The sequence below is a fragment of the Thamnophis sirtalis genome, unplaced genomic scaffold (assembly GCF_051295495.1).
Source record: "Thamnophis sirtalis isolate CommonGarterSnake01/CBP01778 unplaced genomic scaffold, rThaSir2_p1.2 scaffold_11, whole genome shotgun sequence".
In the NCBI taxonomy this organism is placed as follows: domain Eukaryota; kingdom Metazoa; phylum Chordata; class Lepidosauria; order Squamata; family Natricidae; genus Thamnophis; species Thamnophis sirtalis.
The window spans coordinates 45189424-45204805 of NW_028261391.1; the positions used below are offsets into that span (position 1 = coordinate 45189424).

The 15382-nt window shown below is 36.2% G+C and overlaps 1 protein-coding gene across 1 annotated transcript in view; it reads left to right on the forward strand.

The window, feature by feature from the left end:
• ARMH3 (armadillo like helical domain containing 3) overlaps nt 1-15382 on the forward strand; it is a 143170-nt gene that overhangs the window by 91951 nt on the left and 35837 nt on the right. The window contains exon 25 of the mRNA XM_087725723.1: nt 7059-7137. Within this exon, the coding sequence (XP_087581849.1) occupies nt 7059-7137 (79 nt within the window). The remainder of the gene's footprint in view (nt 1-7058; nt 7138-15382) is intronic.

The window sequence follows — 15382 nt, forward strand, 5'->3', positions numbered from 1 at the left end:
GCTCATTCTTCAAATCCAGGAGATAGGCTCATTCGCTTGGTGTGTAGAATGTGATGAGATATAGAAAATTATGTGCCAGGGAAGAAATCAAAAGCATTCAGTGTCTTCCCTCTTGCAAGCAGGCCAGGGGAAAGCTTGAAAAGCTATTGAAGTCTCAGTCTGCCCAAGCAGACTGACATTTCCTCCTCCTCCATCTTCCCACAACAGCTACACAAAGGATACATCCATATTTGATGGAAATGAACAGGTACAAAAGACGCTTTCTGTTATTATCTCACAATGCTTTTGACTCATATATCTTCCTGCAGGCTGAAAAATGAATGCACTTTTGCTCTCAAATTAAACTACCCCTTTGTTTAGCTTTGCCCATTCAGTTTGTTTGTGTGTCTACTAGAAGTTCTATTTTAACCTGTGACCCAACCACTTTATATTTATTACTGAGAGAGGGGGAAAAACTTGTTCAAATGAAGAGGTTGCATGATTAAAGCCTGGCTAGAAGGAGAATGCTGTCTACCTCTTTTTTAATAGTTTGCTTGGCACATGCAATAGCAGAAACACATGGGGGAGGTGAATAGGTAGAATTATAAAATTACAGAGTGGGGAAAAGGCCATTTAGGTTGTTGAGTCCAACCCTATGCAAGAGCAGCCAGATAGGTAGTTGCTTAGCCATTGCTTAAAGTACCCAGTGAAGTGGATCTACCATCACTTTAACTAACCACTGTTCTTATTGCTGGAAAGTTTGTTTTTCCTTAAAATTCAATTAGGTTATCTTTCCTTGTACCCTAAGTCCATTATACCTTGTTTTGTATTCTGGAATGAGAAATAATGGGTCTACATGGGGTTGCCTTAGAAGGCTACTCAGAACTGTGGTGGCTTACATGCTTATTGCTGAGAACCTCTAGTGCAGGGGTCCCCAATGCTCAGGCCAGTACTAATCTGTGGCCTATTAGGAGCTGGGCTGCACAGCTGGAGGTGAGTGGCAGGCAAGTGAGCAAAACCAAACACCGCCTCTCCCCCTGGTCTTTCCCGAAACCAGTCCCTGATGCCAAAAAGGTTGGGAGCAGCTGCTCTAGTGGTATATTTTATTGGAACTATGGAAACTCCTTTGGCTTCCAGTAAGCTTCAAATAGTGATGGTTTAAGCTTTAAAGGTATAAAAGCCCCTTTTGACTTGGGATTTGGGTATCTACGGAATTATCACCTACATGTAGATTCATTGCATCTGGTGCATTATTTTCAGGCTGGGATATTTACAGTCCCTTAATGTGAGACTGTTGGGCACGAGTGCATTTTTTTCCTGTATGTGTTCTGTTCCTGTGGAATATTCTACTACAATATAGATAATGCCCTCTCTTATGGTTAGATGAAGATTTTCATCTAACCATCAGATGAAGATTTTCTTGGGAAACCTTATTGAGGCTTTTAGTGTAAATTCTACTTACTGGGCAAGCATGGTAGGTTGGATTTTGTGTCTTATTCTCAGTTAGCTTTTCAAAGCTAAACAGTCCAAGCTTCTTGAATTAGGGTTTATCTCTCCTCTCCTACTACCGAAGATCGCAACTGCCCATTTAGGAATGAGTTGAATCACTGCAAGGCAAAACTCCCAGCCTTCACAGGAAGCCCAAATGAATACCATAGTCACTGGTATCAAAAGCTGCCCAAAGAACAGATAGGCTGCACTTCCTCTACCCAGGTCATAATAAAATCCAGTTCAGTGACTAATATTATTTCTATCCCAAGATAAGCCTTGTACCCTTATTGAAAATGTGATACATAATCATGGATGATGATGCATTTATGGCAAACAGATTTGGCATTAACTCCCAGGACCTTCAGGCCATTGGTGCCAGCAAACGACCCAATCCCCAGGATGAGGTTGACAGGGCTGGAAGGGGTGACTGTCAGCAAATGTAGGTCTTCTTTCCCCTGGAACAACTACCTACATATTTTTTATTCTAGTTTCTGGACCCTTTTATTTTATTAAAAAATGAAACATCCTTTATTTTTTAATTCTCATATCTCTGAAATACATTTTAAAATAAAACATAACATGGTTAAATATTTTCTAGCCTGTTTTCTAAGGAAGGTGTTGGAAGGCATGTTGCTTTAAACATGTTTTGTCTAAATGGCTGCCTTAATGAATATGAAATCTTAAGGGTCAGAGGACACATTGTGCAGCTCTAAAGTAACTGATTATAAAGGATAGGCAGGAAGATTTAATACCTTAGTTATCAAGTACAAGTTATCTTTCTAAAGCTAACACCCTCACCCTCCCCCCTAAACACAGCAATTTTCATCCATGCTCAACAATTTAAAGAAAATACAGTTAGGAATCAAACTGGTACTGTAGTTTATTGAGACTGAAATTAAGAGTAAATGAAAAACAAATTGTCTTCTTATTTTTTCTCAAACAATTTAAAAATCTGTTTGTGTGTGTGTGTGTGTTACACTGGAACACTTCAAGCTATATCAACCAAACTTGGTACACAGATGACTTACTCTGGAGAAAAATAATGTGGGGGTAAAACACCCCCAACACCCCTCGGTGTGTGTGTTCTGTTAAGATGCAGCCTGTTGTGCCTTTCAATGGCTTCTACTGTACTGCCATAAAATGACTTTTACTGTACAGTACAGTGGAGTTGCCATGGTAATGGCTTCACGGTACTCCACAAGGGGGCTCCCTCTCGTAAGGGGGAAAATCCAACCTTAGAAATTATGTTTGGTCGGGACATTTCCCCACTATTAATAAATACCTGGGCAACCCTAGGACATCGGCTAGTTATAAAATAAAATTCAAATAGGAAGACACTGTGGGGAGGAGAAGGTGAAAGAAAAGTGAGGGGGGAGGGAGAAAAGAAAAAAAACATTGACTTCCGACTCCCTTTGTTGTACTAGAATAAACATCGAACCTCAACTTTTTATTTTTCCATAATAATATAAACTAGCCATTTCTATAACAACAAATCAATCTAATCAGCAAAACCCCAAATCAAAGTTTCATCACAAAATCCAGAAGCAGTCTCCATGCAGTAACCAAAGTACTTAATATTCTTTTCTTTGATCAAAACGGTCAATTTAGCCATCTCTGCCAACTCCCTCAGCTTCTATAGCCATTTTCATCCATGGTGGGAATCGAAATGCCCTTCCATTTTTGTGACAAATTGTCTTCTTTAAAAAAACCTAGAGAGAATGCAAAGTGATTACAAAAGAGTTTTCTTTTTGTTGGGACTCTTGGAAGTTAAAAGCAATGGGAGCTGCATATTGCTGTAGGGCCACAGGTTGTCCACCTATAGATTACCTAGAATTTGTATGAGCATGATCAATAAATGATTTATTACATCTGCTAAGAGGCAAATTATGATTCAAAAATTATAAATTAGGTCTCTAATTCTGGACAAGTTTGTACATTTAAAATAGCATAATGGCATGATTGAGGGACTCCCAGTCTCAATATGTTTTTTCCCATCTGGTGAAATTAGCTGAAGTGGGCATGCTCCAGGTCCAAATTACCAACCAGTTCGACTACCTTGGTTGGTAATTTATATTGAGGAATGAACAAGGAACCCTATTCTCTGTGTCTTCTCAGAAGATCCCAGTAAAAAAAAAAAACTGTTACAATATTCCCTGACTTGTCAGGTGTGGTAGGCTTCTATTTCTCTGTCTTGTTTTCTGATCTACTGATCCTGTGTTTTTTGTTGGTAATAGTTGGATTGCTGTACACCATCCAGAGACACTCTCTATGAGATGGGCAGCATATAAATTTGATTGATTAATACATTTTCTGGTTTCTGGTTAGTTGCCTTTTTCACAGTCTGATCTGTAATATCTCCAATATATATGGGATTATGATGGTTTAGTGTGAGATAGACAGACTGATAATGAGATTAGATATAAGTGACAAAATGCTACGTTTTTGCCTTCCTTTCTTGAATGCTTGGTAACCCTTTCCAACTATTCAGACATTGATAGTGCTATTGTTACCAAAGACTGAAATCACCAAATCTTCCTACCCAACTCTCTCATGTTTCAAAAATAACATTTTGCAAACTCTTGAATAAACAGGAAGAGTATGTGGTACAGCAAATGCTCTGTTCTCCAAGAATAGCTTAGGTGAAATAAGAATGTGTGGCAAGGATGGATTGAAATATTCTCTCAATCACATGTTATTGTTAATGAAGGAGTTCCTTACCAGCAGTTTATGAATAACAAATATTCCTTCTCCAAATGCTAGCACAGTAGGAAGAAAGATCATGCTTGATGTAGCTTATAAGAAATCAGTAACTTTTATAAGTACCAAGCTTCAGAAAAGTTAATTATTTTTCTGCTCCTACACTACATTAGCACTGCATTATGATGCTGGGTTAGGTAAGTGAAATCTTACATCCTCAGTAGATGGAGGAAAGCAGTATATTTTTGGATTCAGTTGTTCTTCCTACTGTTTCAGGAGTAGTTTTAATATATATTTTTTAAAAATTAAGAGGAGAAGTGATTTTCTCTTTCTTTTTTCTTTCTTTTTTCTTTCTTTCTTTTTTCTTTCTTCCCTCCCTCCCTCCCTCTTTCTCTTTCTTTCTTCCCTCCCTCCCTCCCTCCCTCCCTCCTTTCTTTCTTTCTTTCTTTCTTTCTTTCTTTTTTTCTTTCTTTCTTTCTTTCTTTCTCCAGAATTCTGAACGTTAACAAAATAATTAAACACTTTCTATTTCAAGTAAAATAAAACAGAAACATAACATTGTAATTAAATAATAGAGGCAATCAAGATGTGTCAAGTTTTACAAACAATATAACAAATTTTTGCCACATCAAAGCAAACAGAATCATACTAGTCTGAATGAAATAGCTTTATATAAAATGAATCAAGATAGTCGAAGAAATAAGGAAGACTTGGTCTTGCCTCCTTATAGAAGTTGCGTTATGGTACAAAATGGCCAATGAATTCAATGGATCCTTCTTTACAATGACACATAAGAAAAATAAGGAAACAAGAAATTTGTGTTCTCATCCTTTCTGTAGAATTAAGTGGAGTTTTAATCCAAAATTTATTATCACAAATAAGACTTTATAGTCAGACATTTTTCTTGTTCATTTTCTTGATAAAGAATAATTGAGAGTTACTTTTTCCAGATAAGCAGAATTGTCTGTTTAAAATTGGTTTTGCTTATCCTTTTTTCTTATTATGGAATATTGAATTGTACTGTGCAGCTGTTTGATAAAATGAAATCCTTAAAATTAAAAGTAAATAACTTCTGCAAACGTTCTATAGAAGCTAAAGAATATAATTAATTTTAAAGGTTCAATTTGGAGGAAGCTTACAGAGAAAATAATTTGAAACAATAGAAAATTGCAATACATTCTGGTGAAATGTTTGTCAAGTCACATGACCACTAATTAAGAGGGACGGGGGATGAAGCTGCAAAGATCACTGGTGTACCTTGTTGTAAACAAGTAGTTGTAAACTGATAGTATAAAGAAGATGAAGGAAGATTTTTTTTTTTAGTCTTGCAAAATGTAGCTATTAATGTAGCTTTACAATAAAATAGAATTGGCTCATCTTGTGTTTCTTTTCTGGTTTACATTGTAAACTTCAATCTTGCAAATCTAAAAATGCATATCTTCTTACCTCCACCCAACCCAGTCTCTTTTACAGTCCAATAAAACTAGGGTGGGTCTATTCTGATCCTTTTGCCCCACCCACTATGTTGTGGTATATGCTGTCTCTTCTTTGACTGTTCTCTTGCCGGTGTCTCTTTGCCCACTTTCCCAATACAGTTACAGATAGATAGACCGACAGACAGACAACAAACAAATGGGGTTCTTGTGCGATGAAGGATCTCAAATACGATTTATTTTCTAATCTGCTGGATATATTCATTTAATATATTCATTTATTGATCCCTTAAGCTAATGATAGAGCATAGACAAATTGAGAGAATAAATCAGACCATTATTAGACTTGGAACTTCAATTCCTTCAGTTTCAAATAAAGTAAAAGTAAAATAATTTATCTGCATATAAAGAACTTACTCTATATCTTTGGACTTATATTACATGAAATATATTTGCATATTTTCTGAAATATATTTGTTTAGCTGTTAACCTCTTACAAATCAGAAACCTGTTTATTTTAGAATGTGCTGCTTTTTAATTTTTCCCGGTGGGGAAGTTCTTGCACTATATGAAATTGTGCCCTTATTTTCTCTTTATTTTTTATCTCTATAGAGATAAACATTAACATGTTTACCATAAAAACAAATCTTGAAAAAGATAATGGTTGGATGATTTCTATAGCCATAGATCCTGATTTTCTTTTTAAATACAAGAACTTTATGAAATCTTTTTTGAACAGTATTCCATTAAGCCCATAATCTTAACTTCCTATTATACATTATCTTAACCTCCCAAATTAGAATAGTATTGCATTGTGTCTAATGTTTAATTGGCAGATTAAAAATTATGGGAACATCTGTATTCAGATTATTCCGTCTGCCACGATCCACTCAGTAAGTACATTTCATATAAAGCACAAAATGTATATCATAAATTGGCCATGGAGTTCCCTTAGCCTTTAAGTTAAATAACTATGAAGTTGCTGACGTGGCAGTTGGGAAGCTATCTCTAACCATGTACCTGTGTATTTTTTGGCTATGAAAAATAAGGAATGCCTTTTGACTGTTCTTAAATCAAGGATGAAAATGTTTTCTATTGGGTTTTAATTGCTAAGTCGTCATTTTTGGCTGTGAAACAAGAGAAAAATTCTCTGACATGTAAATATCCCAATAACTGTATATCAGCAAAGAAACAGCATGCACATGCTCATGCTTATGTAGTTTCTAAATGAATTTCATAGTTTCTATTCTAGGCAAGTCCAAAAGTGGACCATTTTAAAATATAAAATGAAAAGAAAGCTTCGTGTTTCAATTTTGTTCCCATTTTTCTATTTAGAGCCATATATTCTTACAACTGTTCACTTTAAGTTTTCTCTACTAATATGCTACTGTGAATTACAATATTTCTATTGGCCCTTGATAACCTTCACGTATAGCATAACCTTCTTCTCCTTTTCAGGGCTATCATCAACCACTTCAATCCAAAGATAGAATCCTATGCTGCTGTTAATCACATCTCACAGCTCTCTGAAGAACAGGTGAGTTGCATACTTCTTTTCTAGTGATACCCAGGTCATTCTTGATTATACACTGTAGTCTGGAAATGACTATTCCCCCATCTAGCTGAGACAAAACTAGTTTGGTAGCAAAGCATATACTTACCAAACTGTCACTATAGCGGTTTATAAGCAGGAAATGGAACTTCAGATGCTACACAATTATAATCCTGGAAAGCAGCATGTCAAATAAGACTTTCTCAAGAATGATTTAGAATTGCATAAGGGTGGCAGTGGAATCAAAATGTTCTCCTTCGTAAGGTATTGACAGGTACTATTAGAGCAATAGAAGGGATGCTGCTTTATTCTGGTAGACAAAAGTAAGACATAGTAGTAAATGTAGTGTTTTCGTGATTAATGAATTCACTAAACCAGGGGTCAGCAACCCAAGGCTCTGGAGCAGCATGTGGCTCTTTCATCCCTCTGCAGTGGTTCCCTGTCGCCAGTCAGCTCCACAATTATTAGGGCTTTTGGTTAGGACAGGTAGAGGAAAAAGGATGCCGTGCTAGAAGGAAACTATGGTGGGAGAACCGGACTTCCGGTCGGCTCTAGAATTGAATGGGGGGCTTCCGGTTAGGACCTTTGTGGCTCTTTGAGTGTTTAAGGTTGCCGACCCCTGCACTAAATCTTAAATATCTATTTAAAATATGTATAAGTACATCTCTGACTGGAATTTTTTTTTTTCATAAGAGTAACTGGGATTACTGTTTGGTTTTTTTTTTCATAATTTGGCCTAGTTTCTCTCTGCCCAATGCAAGAAACTAAAAGAAGTTGAGAGAAGAAAAAATGGGCAACTGTGTTGAAATACCATCTGCAGAAAAGTAATGGGTTTTTGTGTATTGCAGACTAAGGCAGCTACTTGTCATAGACTAGCTCCACTTTTTTCTACTGTAATTAATGATTGAGATGTTCTACAACAGGAGTGTCAAACTAGCAGCCCGTGGGCCATGCCCACCCGGCCTCTGCAAAGGCAAAAAAGTCACGATACATCATGGTAAGGCATGTGATGCGATTGAGTTTGACACCCGTGTTCTACAAGAAGTGACTAAAGTAAAAGGCAGCTGATGGCAGATCCTCATTCCTGATGGTTCAGTTTATGGAATTGCAGTTCAGAACAAATAAAAAGGGTTGCTTTTTTTGGAGCCAAATTTTACTCCGGGTGGCTCTGTGGAAAAGTACACATAGAGGTTTTTCTTAACAATATGAACATGATTTCTCATTGTCACCTTCTGGATCCCCCCCCCCTCTTCACCTTTAACGGTTAGCCCAGCATTCTTTTTCATGAAAATTTAACATGTTTAATTTGCCAACTCTGGCAAATTGTGCTGGTCCTACTACTGTTTTCAATGATGTTGTGTTTTACAGAACCTCGAAACTGTTAACTCATGCATAGAGAAGCTTTTTTTAAAAAATCCTTTAATTATTTATAGTATTTGAAAATGGCTGGGAGGACTGATCGTGGGAGGTTTCCTTACCATTATTTGCTTTAGACACCTAGTTGTAAGAAAGAGCAGCGGCAGCTTCTCTCTGTCACTATACCACAGCATTCATCTGCAGTAGTTCAGGGAGGTCAGGCTGAATTCTTTCTTCGCCATATGCCTGTGCTTTAAATAAAACCATCAGCAGTAGCAGCAGCAGCAGGTGGCAGGTAATGAAATCAGCTTTGATACATAGAACAGTTTGAGGAGAGATTATTAGGAAGCAGAGAAACAGCTTGGCTTCCTATTTCAAAGAGAAGTATTATCCTAAATTGGCAGAAATGCTTAAAGAAGTAAAAAAATCCATAAAACAATAACCAAGGAAGAGAGGAAATAAGTTAAAGAAATGTTAAGTGGTAGCCAGCTTTGGTTTTGCAAATTAAAGCTTTGGCTTAGGTGCCAAATTTTAACCAAATATAAAAATGTCTACTTTTCTTACGTTACCTTCCATTTCATATACTGTGTAATTTGATTCCTAACTTGGATCATATTTGTTTTAAAATACCTTTTTAAAAACTAGCAAGTAGACAGTTACAGAATAAAGTAGACATCCTGTGACTCATTGGGTCATCCTTTCACAAACCCTTATCTAAACAGAGAAACGGAATGACCACAGACAAGCAAAAAGAAATAGAGGGAGTGGGAACAACTTCCATTTTTGTGCTATAGGTAGACTATGTGAATAGTTTGTAATTTATGTTACTGCACCAATTCTAACAAAATAGTTAATTGTAATGAAGTCAAGCACCACTTATGAGATGTGAATTCTCTTTAACTTGTTTTATACAAGTTTTAGCATAGCTGGCTGGGCAATTTGGAAACAAATTAATAATAATACTGTAAACCATCAAAGAGAAAGTGTCACTTGGTGCTTGATAGAGCATCTAATTAAGAAGGAGGGGCAGGCATAGAGAAATCATATTTCAGAGAAAGAACTTGGCATTGCCATGCAGTTGTTGAAAAACCCTGCTCCTATATTCAGTGTAGAAAAAAAATAGAAATTCTAATCTGCCTTTGTTGATCAAACTGTTCCAGGATTTTCATATTTTGTGTTATAAAAAACTGACCTTCAATTAGACATTAAAACTTCTTAGTTGGAGTCAGTGTATCAAGTTTATCAGTTAGAAGACAACTTGTAGAATTTTGTTAAGATTCTGAAGCTTTGTATCTGAGTTATTCTTTGTTTTATTCTTCCTATTCTCTTTGGCATTCTGTTTGTTAGTTATAAAACCAAAATGTTACGAGGAACTTGCTTGTTTCTAAATGAACTTTGACCTTGAGGTTTAAAGGGAAAGAATAAAAAGTCAACTTCAACACTTCCTCCATGCTGTGAGAACCCTTACATTTATCCACTGATCTGTCTTACTTCCTGCAAGTGAAATCTACATCAATATTTATTTATTTGTTACAGTTATTTGCATGTGTCTATTCAGTTAGTCCTAGGTAATTATAATTGCAGTTCTATTTGATTTTCCACAGATGTGCCATTGCGGGAACAGTTGATAAGAAAACTTATGTAAATAATTGAATTATTAACCATCGAGCCTTTAAGTGATTCCTCCATATTCCACTGAAATAGTCTAATTTTTCTGGCTAGGGAACTTGTTCAAAATTTCATTCAGGTTTCTGAACTTCGTATTAAGAATTGCTTCCAATTATCTCTACTGTGTCCACAGTGCAGACTTTTTCAGTTACATAATATATGGGCCATTGGGTATCTTTGGTTGCCTCTTCTCTCCTTTTGCATTCTGGCAGAGTGCTCATGGCAGGGTAATTGAGTTTGATTCTAAGAATGACTTGGTGAGTTTGTTGATATTTTCTCAGAGGATGGTGAAATCATGTAATTGTATAATAGCAGAATATTAAATGCTGAACAGCCTTTAAATATGCATACAGACCATATTTTGTCCATATCCATTTTTACAGCAGTACAACTAACGTAACTGAAGGTAAAGGAGCTTAAAGATGTCCAGGAGTGGTTAATTCTGCATCATAACATTTTTCTTTTCCAGGCTATTTAATAGCAATTTTTAATTTCTTCTGATACGATTATAGATCTGGTGTGTTTCTTTAATAGTCACTGTTTATTGTTATGTTGTGAGAGTTCTATTACTCTCAGTAGTCTGTCTTTTGTATGTAGCACTAGCACTTTTTTAAACCTTTTATCCATTTGCTTTCGTCCTTTTATTTCAAACATTCTCTCCCCCCCCCCCCCAAAAAAAACCCCTTTCCAAAATCCGTTTGCAAAACTGCTCTTGTACTCAGATTCTCCACTATTCTATACTGAGCTGGGAATGTACAAAGGCCCCTGACAGAAATAGGTAAAAATGAAATAATTGTTCTAAGTACCTCTTGGATGGTTTAAGCAGAAATTAGCATGGCTATATAAACCAAATGTATTTTGATTGAGTCTTCATGCACAATATGTATGTAGGTATGTCGCTTTATAAAATATGTATTGATACCATTAATAAATTGCATTATTCAGACATATTCAATACACAGAAACAGATGCAGGAAGTAAGTTGGCACTCATCATTAACTACATCCTGTCCTTACACCTATCAAAATTTCATAAGTGTCTGGCGTTTATGATATATGAAGACATTATTAGAATCCTAACCTTTGTCATCAGGGTTTAAATACGAGACTAACTGATTGTGTTGGACTGCTGAAGTAGCAGTTTTGCATATTTATATATTTATTTATAGTATGCCTAGTGCTCATTTACAGTTGTGGTAGCACATCCAAATTCAATAATATATTTTGATTGCTTTGGAGCATTAATTGTATCCAGGAAATATACTTCCTTAACAGGAGAGAGAGAGTTAAGCCTGAGTAATTGCTTTAGTGCATTTCAGTGATTTCCATTAAATTTAACGTGCCGAATGCATTAAAACAAATGTCAGTGGAATAGAATGAAATGGCAAAAGAACCATTTCTGAGCTAAGATTGTTTATGGTGTATCAGGAGGAATTTCATTTTTATTTGCTAGGAAGAAGTGATCCCAATCATGCCACTCTTCTCCTAATTGTTTCAGCTATGTATTAACTGCACAAAACATTGTAGCTATTTATGGTAACCTATTCTTTAATTTTATCAGGGTGATTTGCATATATCAAAGAGAAAATGATAGGACTTAATTATGCCAGTTAGAAAGCATATACAAGCTTTTTTAATCCCGTCATTATTTTTATAAATTTACTCAATGCAGCCCACATCCTTCCTTCTCCTCTTTGCCTCACAACAAGCACCAACCCAAGTGAATTGGGTTGAGAGAGAGTAGTTGGCCAGTATCACCCAGCCAGCTTTCACTGCTAAAATGGGATTCAAAGACTCCTGATTCCTGGCTTAATCACTAGGTGAAACTGGCTCTCTTAGTGTAGTAGCAATGTTAGTGTAATAATTGTTTTTTTTAAAGTACTGATAATCAGAGAAGTAGAGCATAGATCCAAGTACTAGCTACTTCTACATTTCCATTGCTAAATATTCTTACTTTTAATATTTATACCTAAATAAATTATGTTATAACTTCTGTGGGAAGATCCAGCACCAATAAAATTGCTACTGCCAAAATAGAAAGTTAAGAATTCCTTAGCAGTTTTTAAATAAAAGAAGTACCGGATTGTGGGCCAATGATTCCCACACACCAAGTTGAGTTGTTATTGTTTTTTGAGATGTTTAATCAATGCTCATTAAAAAAATAAATCCTAATAATCTCCTAAGGTTCATTTCTTCATAAGAAATTATCTTTCCATATATAATGAGTTAGTGGTGCAGAATTTGTGGTATATATTGAGACTGTTATAACTAAAAAAAACAGAATATTCTCAAGTTCAAAAGTATGCTATTGGTCAACCTTGCCATTAAGTGTGTTCTGCATTGAGCTATTGTGTCTCTGTGGATTAGTGAAATAAGATCAAAATAGTCTGCATTTAAGAGAGATTAACTTACAATTTATTAGATTTAAGATTAAAACTTTTAATTATCTGCCTTTTCAGTGTATTTTTTTCTCTTTTAAATCTTCCCTGAATTTAAGGCAACAGTCGATACCAGATGCTTCCAAGCTCCAAGCTTGAAGATATTTTATGCAGACTATTTTCTTCATTACCAATACTTAAATACATTGTGATTATGATTTCCCCCCCCAGTACATTTGGGACATTTCGATAGAGACTGGCTCTTATTGCTTTGTCCTAGATTATTCAGCCTGCGTGGGTGACAATCTTTTTCTGAAGTGATAAACTAGGGCAACTGTCATCCCCCCCCCCATTCTCTGTAAAATGGTAGCAAATCCATCAACATGTCATCTACTTGTTTTTCAAAAAGATGCACTGTCTGTAGTAAAATTGCATGACAGCTAAACTATTATAAGTGCTGCCTTTGTGGTTAGTTTCCCTCTGATTTTCCAATGCTGAAATGTAAGGTGTCATCAGCAAAGTCTAACAGGCCTAGGAGAGAGAAGAAGGCAGAGATCTTTTGGATGGGCTCCCTTTTCCATGAAGTTTTCATTTCAAGACCTATAACCAGAGGTGGGTTCCTCCAAGTACAGTACGGTACGCCAGAAGAGGTAGTGAAAATCAGGCGTACCAGATAGGACTGGCAGTAATGGTGGCTTGGCCATGCCCCCAAACCTGATCTCCCGTCAGAAGCTTCATCAAAAGATTTTTTTTAAAGTTTTTTTTCCCCTGCTGGTTCAGTGGAAAGTGGAAAGTGGAAAACAGCTTTAAAAAGTAAGAGAGAGAAAGAAGGGGAGGGAGCGAGAAAGGAAGGGAAGGTAGAAAGAAAGAGAAAGAAAAAGAAAGAAACTTAACTTTTCAGCCGGGAGATTCAGCAAAGGAGAAAAACAAATGCTGTCACTTTAAATTAGAACTGAGCATGCCTGGCTGTGGAATTCTGGTAGTTGAAGTCCACAAGTCTTAAAGCTGCAAACTTGAAGTCCTGCTTTAACTTGAAAAGCTGCTCGGAAGGAGGTTTGCAAAGTGACATTCAGCAGTTATTTGGGGGGGGGGAGTTGCTTCCCACAGAGGGAATGGAGGAAGAAGGAAGAAGGGAAGGAAGGAAGGAAAGAGAGAGAGAGAGAGCATAGCAATTTAGGGGTAGACGTCTACTCAGAGATCATCTAGTCCAATGTAAGGTTTCCTGCTGCAGCAGGAAACCTTACATTGTCTGGATTATTTTGGTGCCTCTAACAGAGAGGAAAATTGCCAGAAAGGAGAAGGCGTTTACTAGGACAAAACTGCCATGCAGAGGAAGGCAGAGATAGTCCTTGACTTATGACTACAATTGACCCCAAAATTTTGGTTGCTAAGCAAGAGCGTTATTAAGCGAGTTTCACCACATTTTACCCAATCCATGGCATCTCCTGGTGAGTGACATCGAGTTGGCCATGCCCACCCAGTCACATGACACCCAAGCCACTCCCATAAAATAGCCCACACCCACAGAATAGTTAGTAAAAAGTTTTGAAACTAACCTCTGCCTATAACAGTTATCACTGGCAAGTTCAGGAGGTTGAATACACTATAAAACTTTTTGCATTTAGCAAACAAGAACTGGTGTAATCATTCTATACTGAAAAGGGAAGATTTAAGTTTCTGTTAGAAATAAGAGTCCAGAAATAACATGTTGAAGTGGGCATTTTAGTTCACTTTTTCTCCTATATGTTCAAGTCAGCATTGACTCCTGGTGACATGTACCTGCGGTTTTCTTGGCAAGATTTCAGAAGTGCTTTCTACTGCCTGCTGCCTAGGGTTGAGAAAGAGTGACTAACCCAAGGTCACCAAGTTGGCTTTGTGCCAAAGAACTTCTGGTCTCCTGGTTTCTAGTCTGGAACTTTAAACCACAACTTAAAGTGGCTTGCTACTTTGGTCCATTATTTGATAGAAATAAACTTATTGTAGAGCAGTGTTTCCCAACCTTGGCAAGTTGAAGATGTGTGGACTTCAACTCCCAGAATTCAGACATCTTCCAAGTTGCCATGGTTGGGAAACACTGCTGTAGAGAATATGAGCAGACAAAACTTTCTGGCAATTATTAGAAGCTCTTACTTTAGTTCTCAGAAGCATTAGTTATGTGCCCAATAATAATTAAAAGCCCCAGTCTTGAATCTTGTAATACATGCTGTTCTCTAAGTGAAATAGCTGGGAATTAAAGAGTTAATGGTAAAGAATCAGTTATATTCTTAAAAATTGGCTTGGTTAATTATTTTTATCCTTGGGCTAATAAAACTGAAGTTCAGAATCCTTTCTTGCTTGTGAACATTAATCATAATTGTTTTATGTGAATGCCAAATAAATGAATAAGTAAGTATTGTGCTTTGAAGCATTTACTTTTTAAAAAAAAAATGGTGGCTGTTTTCTTTTTCTTTTTAACTACATACTTTAAGAACTATACTCTTGAAAACAGCTTAAATATATATTTTAATATACTTGGATTTGCAAAGTATGATTTTTCAAAGTCATGAAGGATTATTAGATCTAATTATGTATGTATTATTTGTTTTTATTTGTGTTTGAGTATATAAATTAGGATGGGCTATGGTAATTCATTAAAATGAGCAAAAAGCTTTTCTGTTTTCATTAATTCCTTATATCAGTCAGTCAGTCCTTTATTATGGTCAGTCACAAAATTAAAACTTACAAAGTAAAAGATAAAATAACAATTATTAGGTAACCAATATAATTGGTTACAGTGAGTTTGACAGACAATAAAACAAAATGTGGCCGTCTTCAGAATAATAGGAGCAT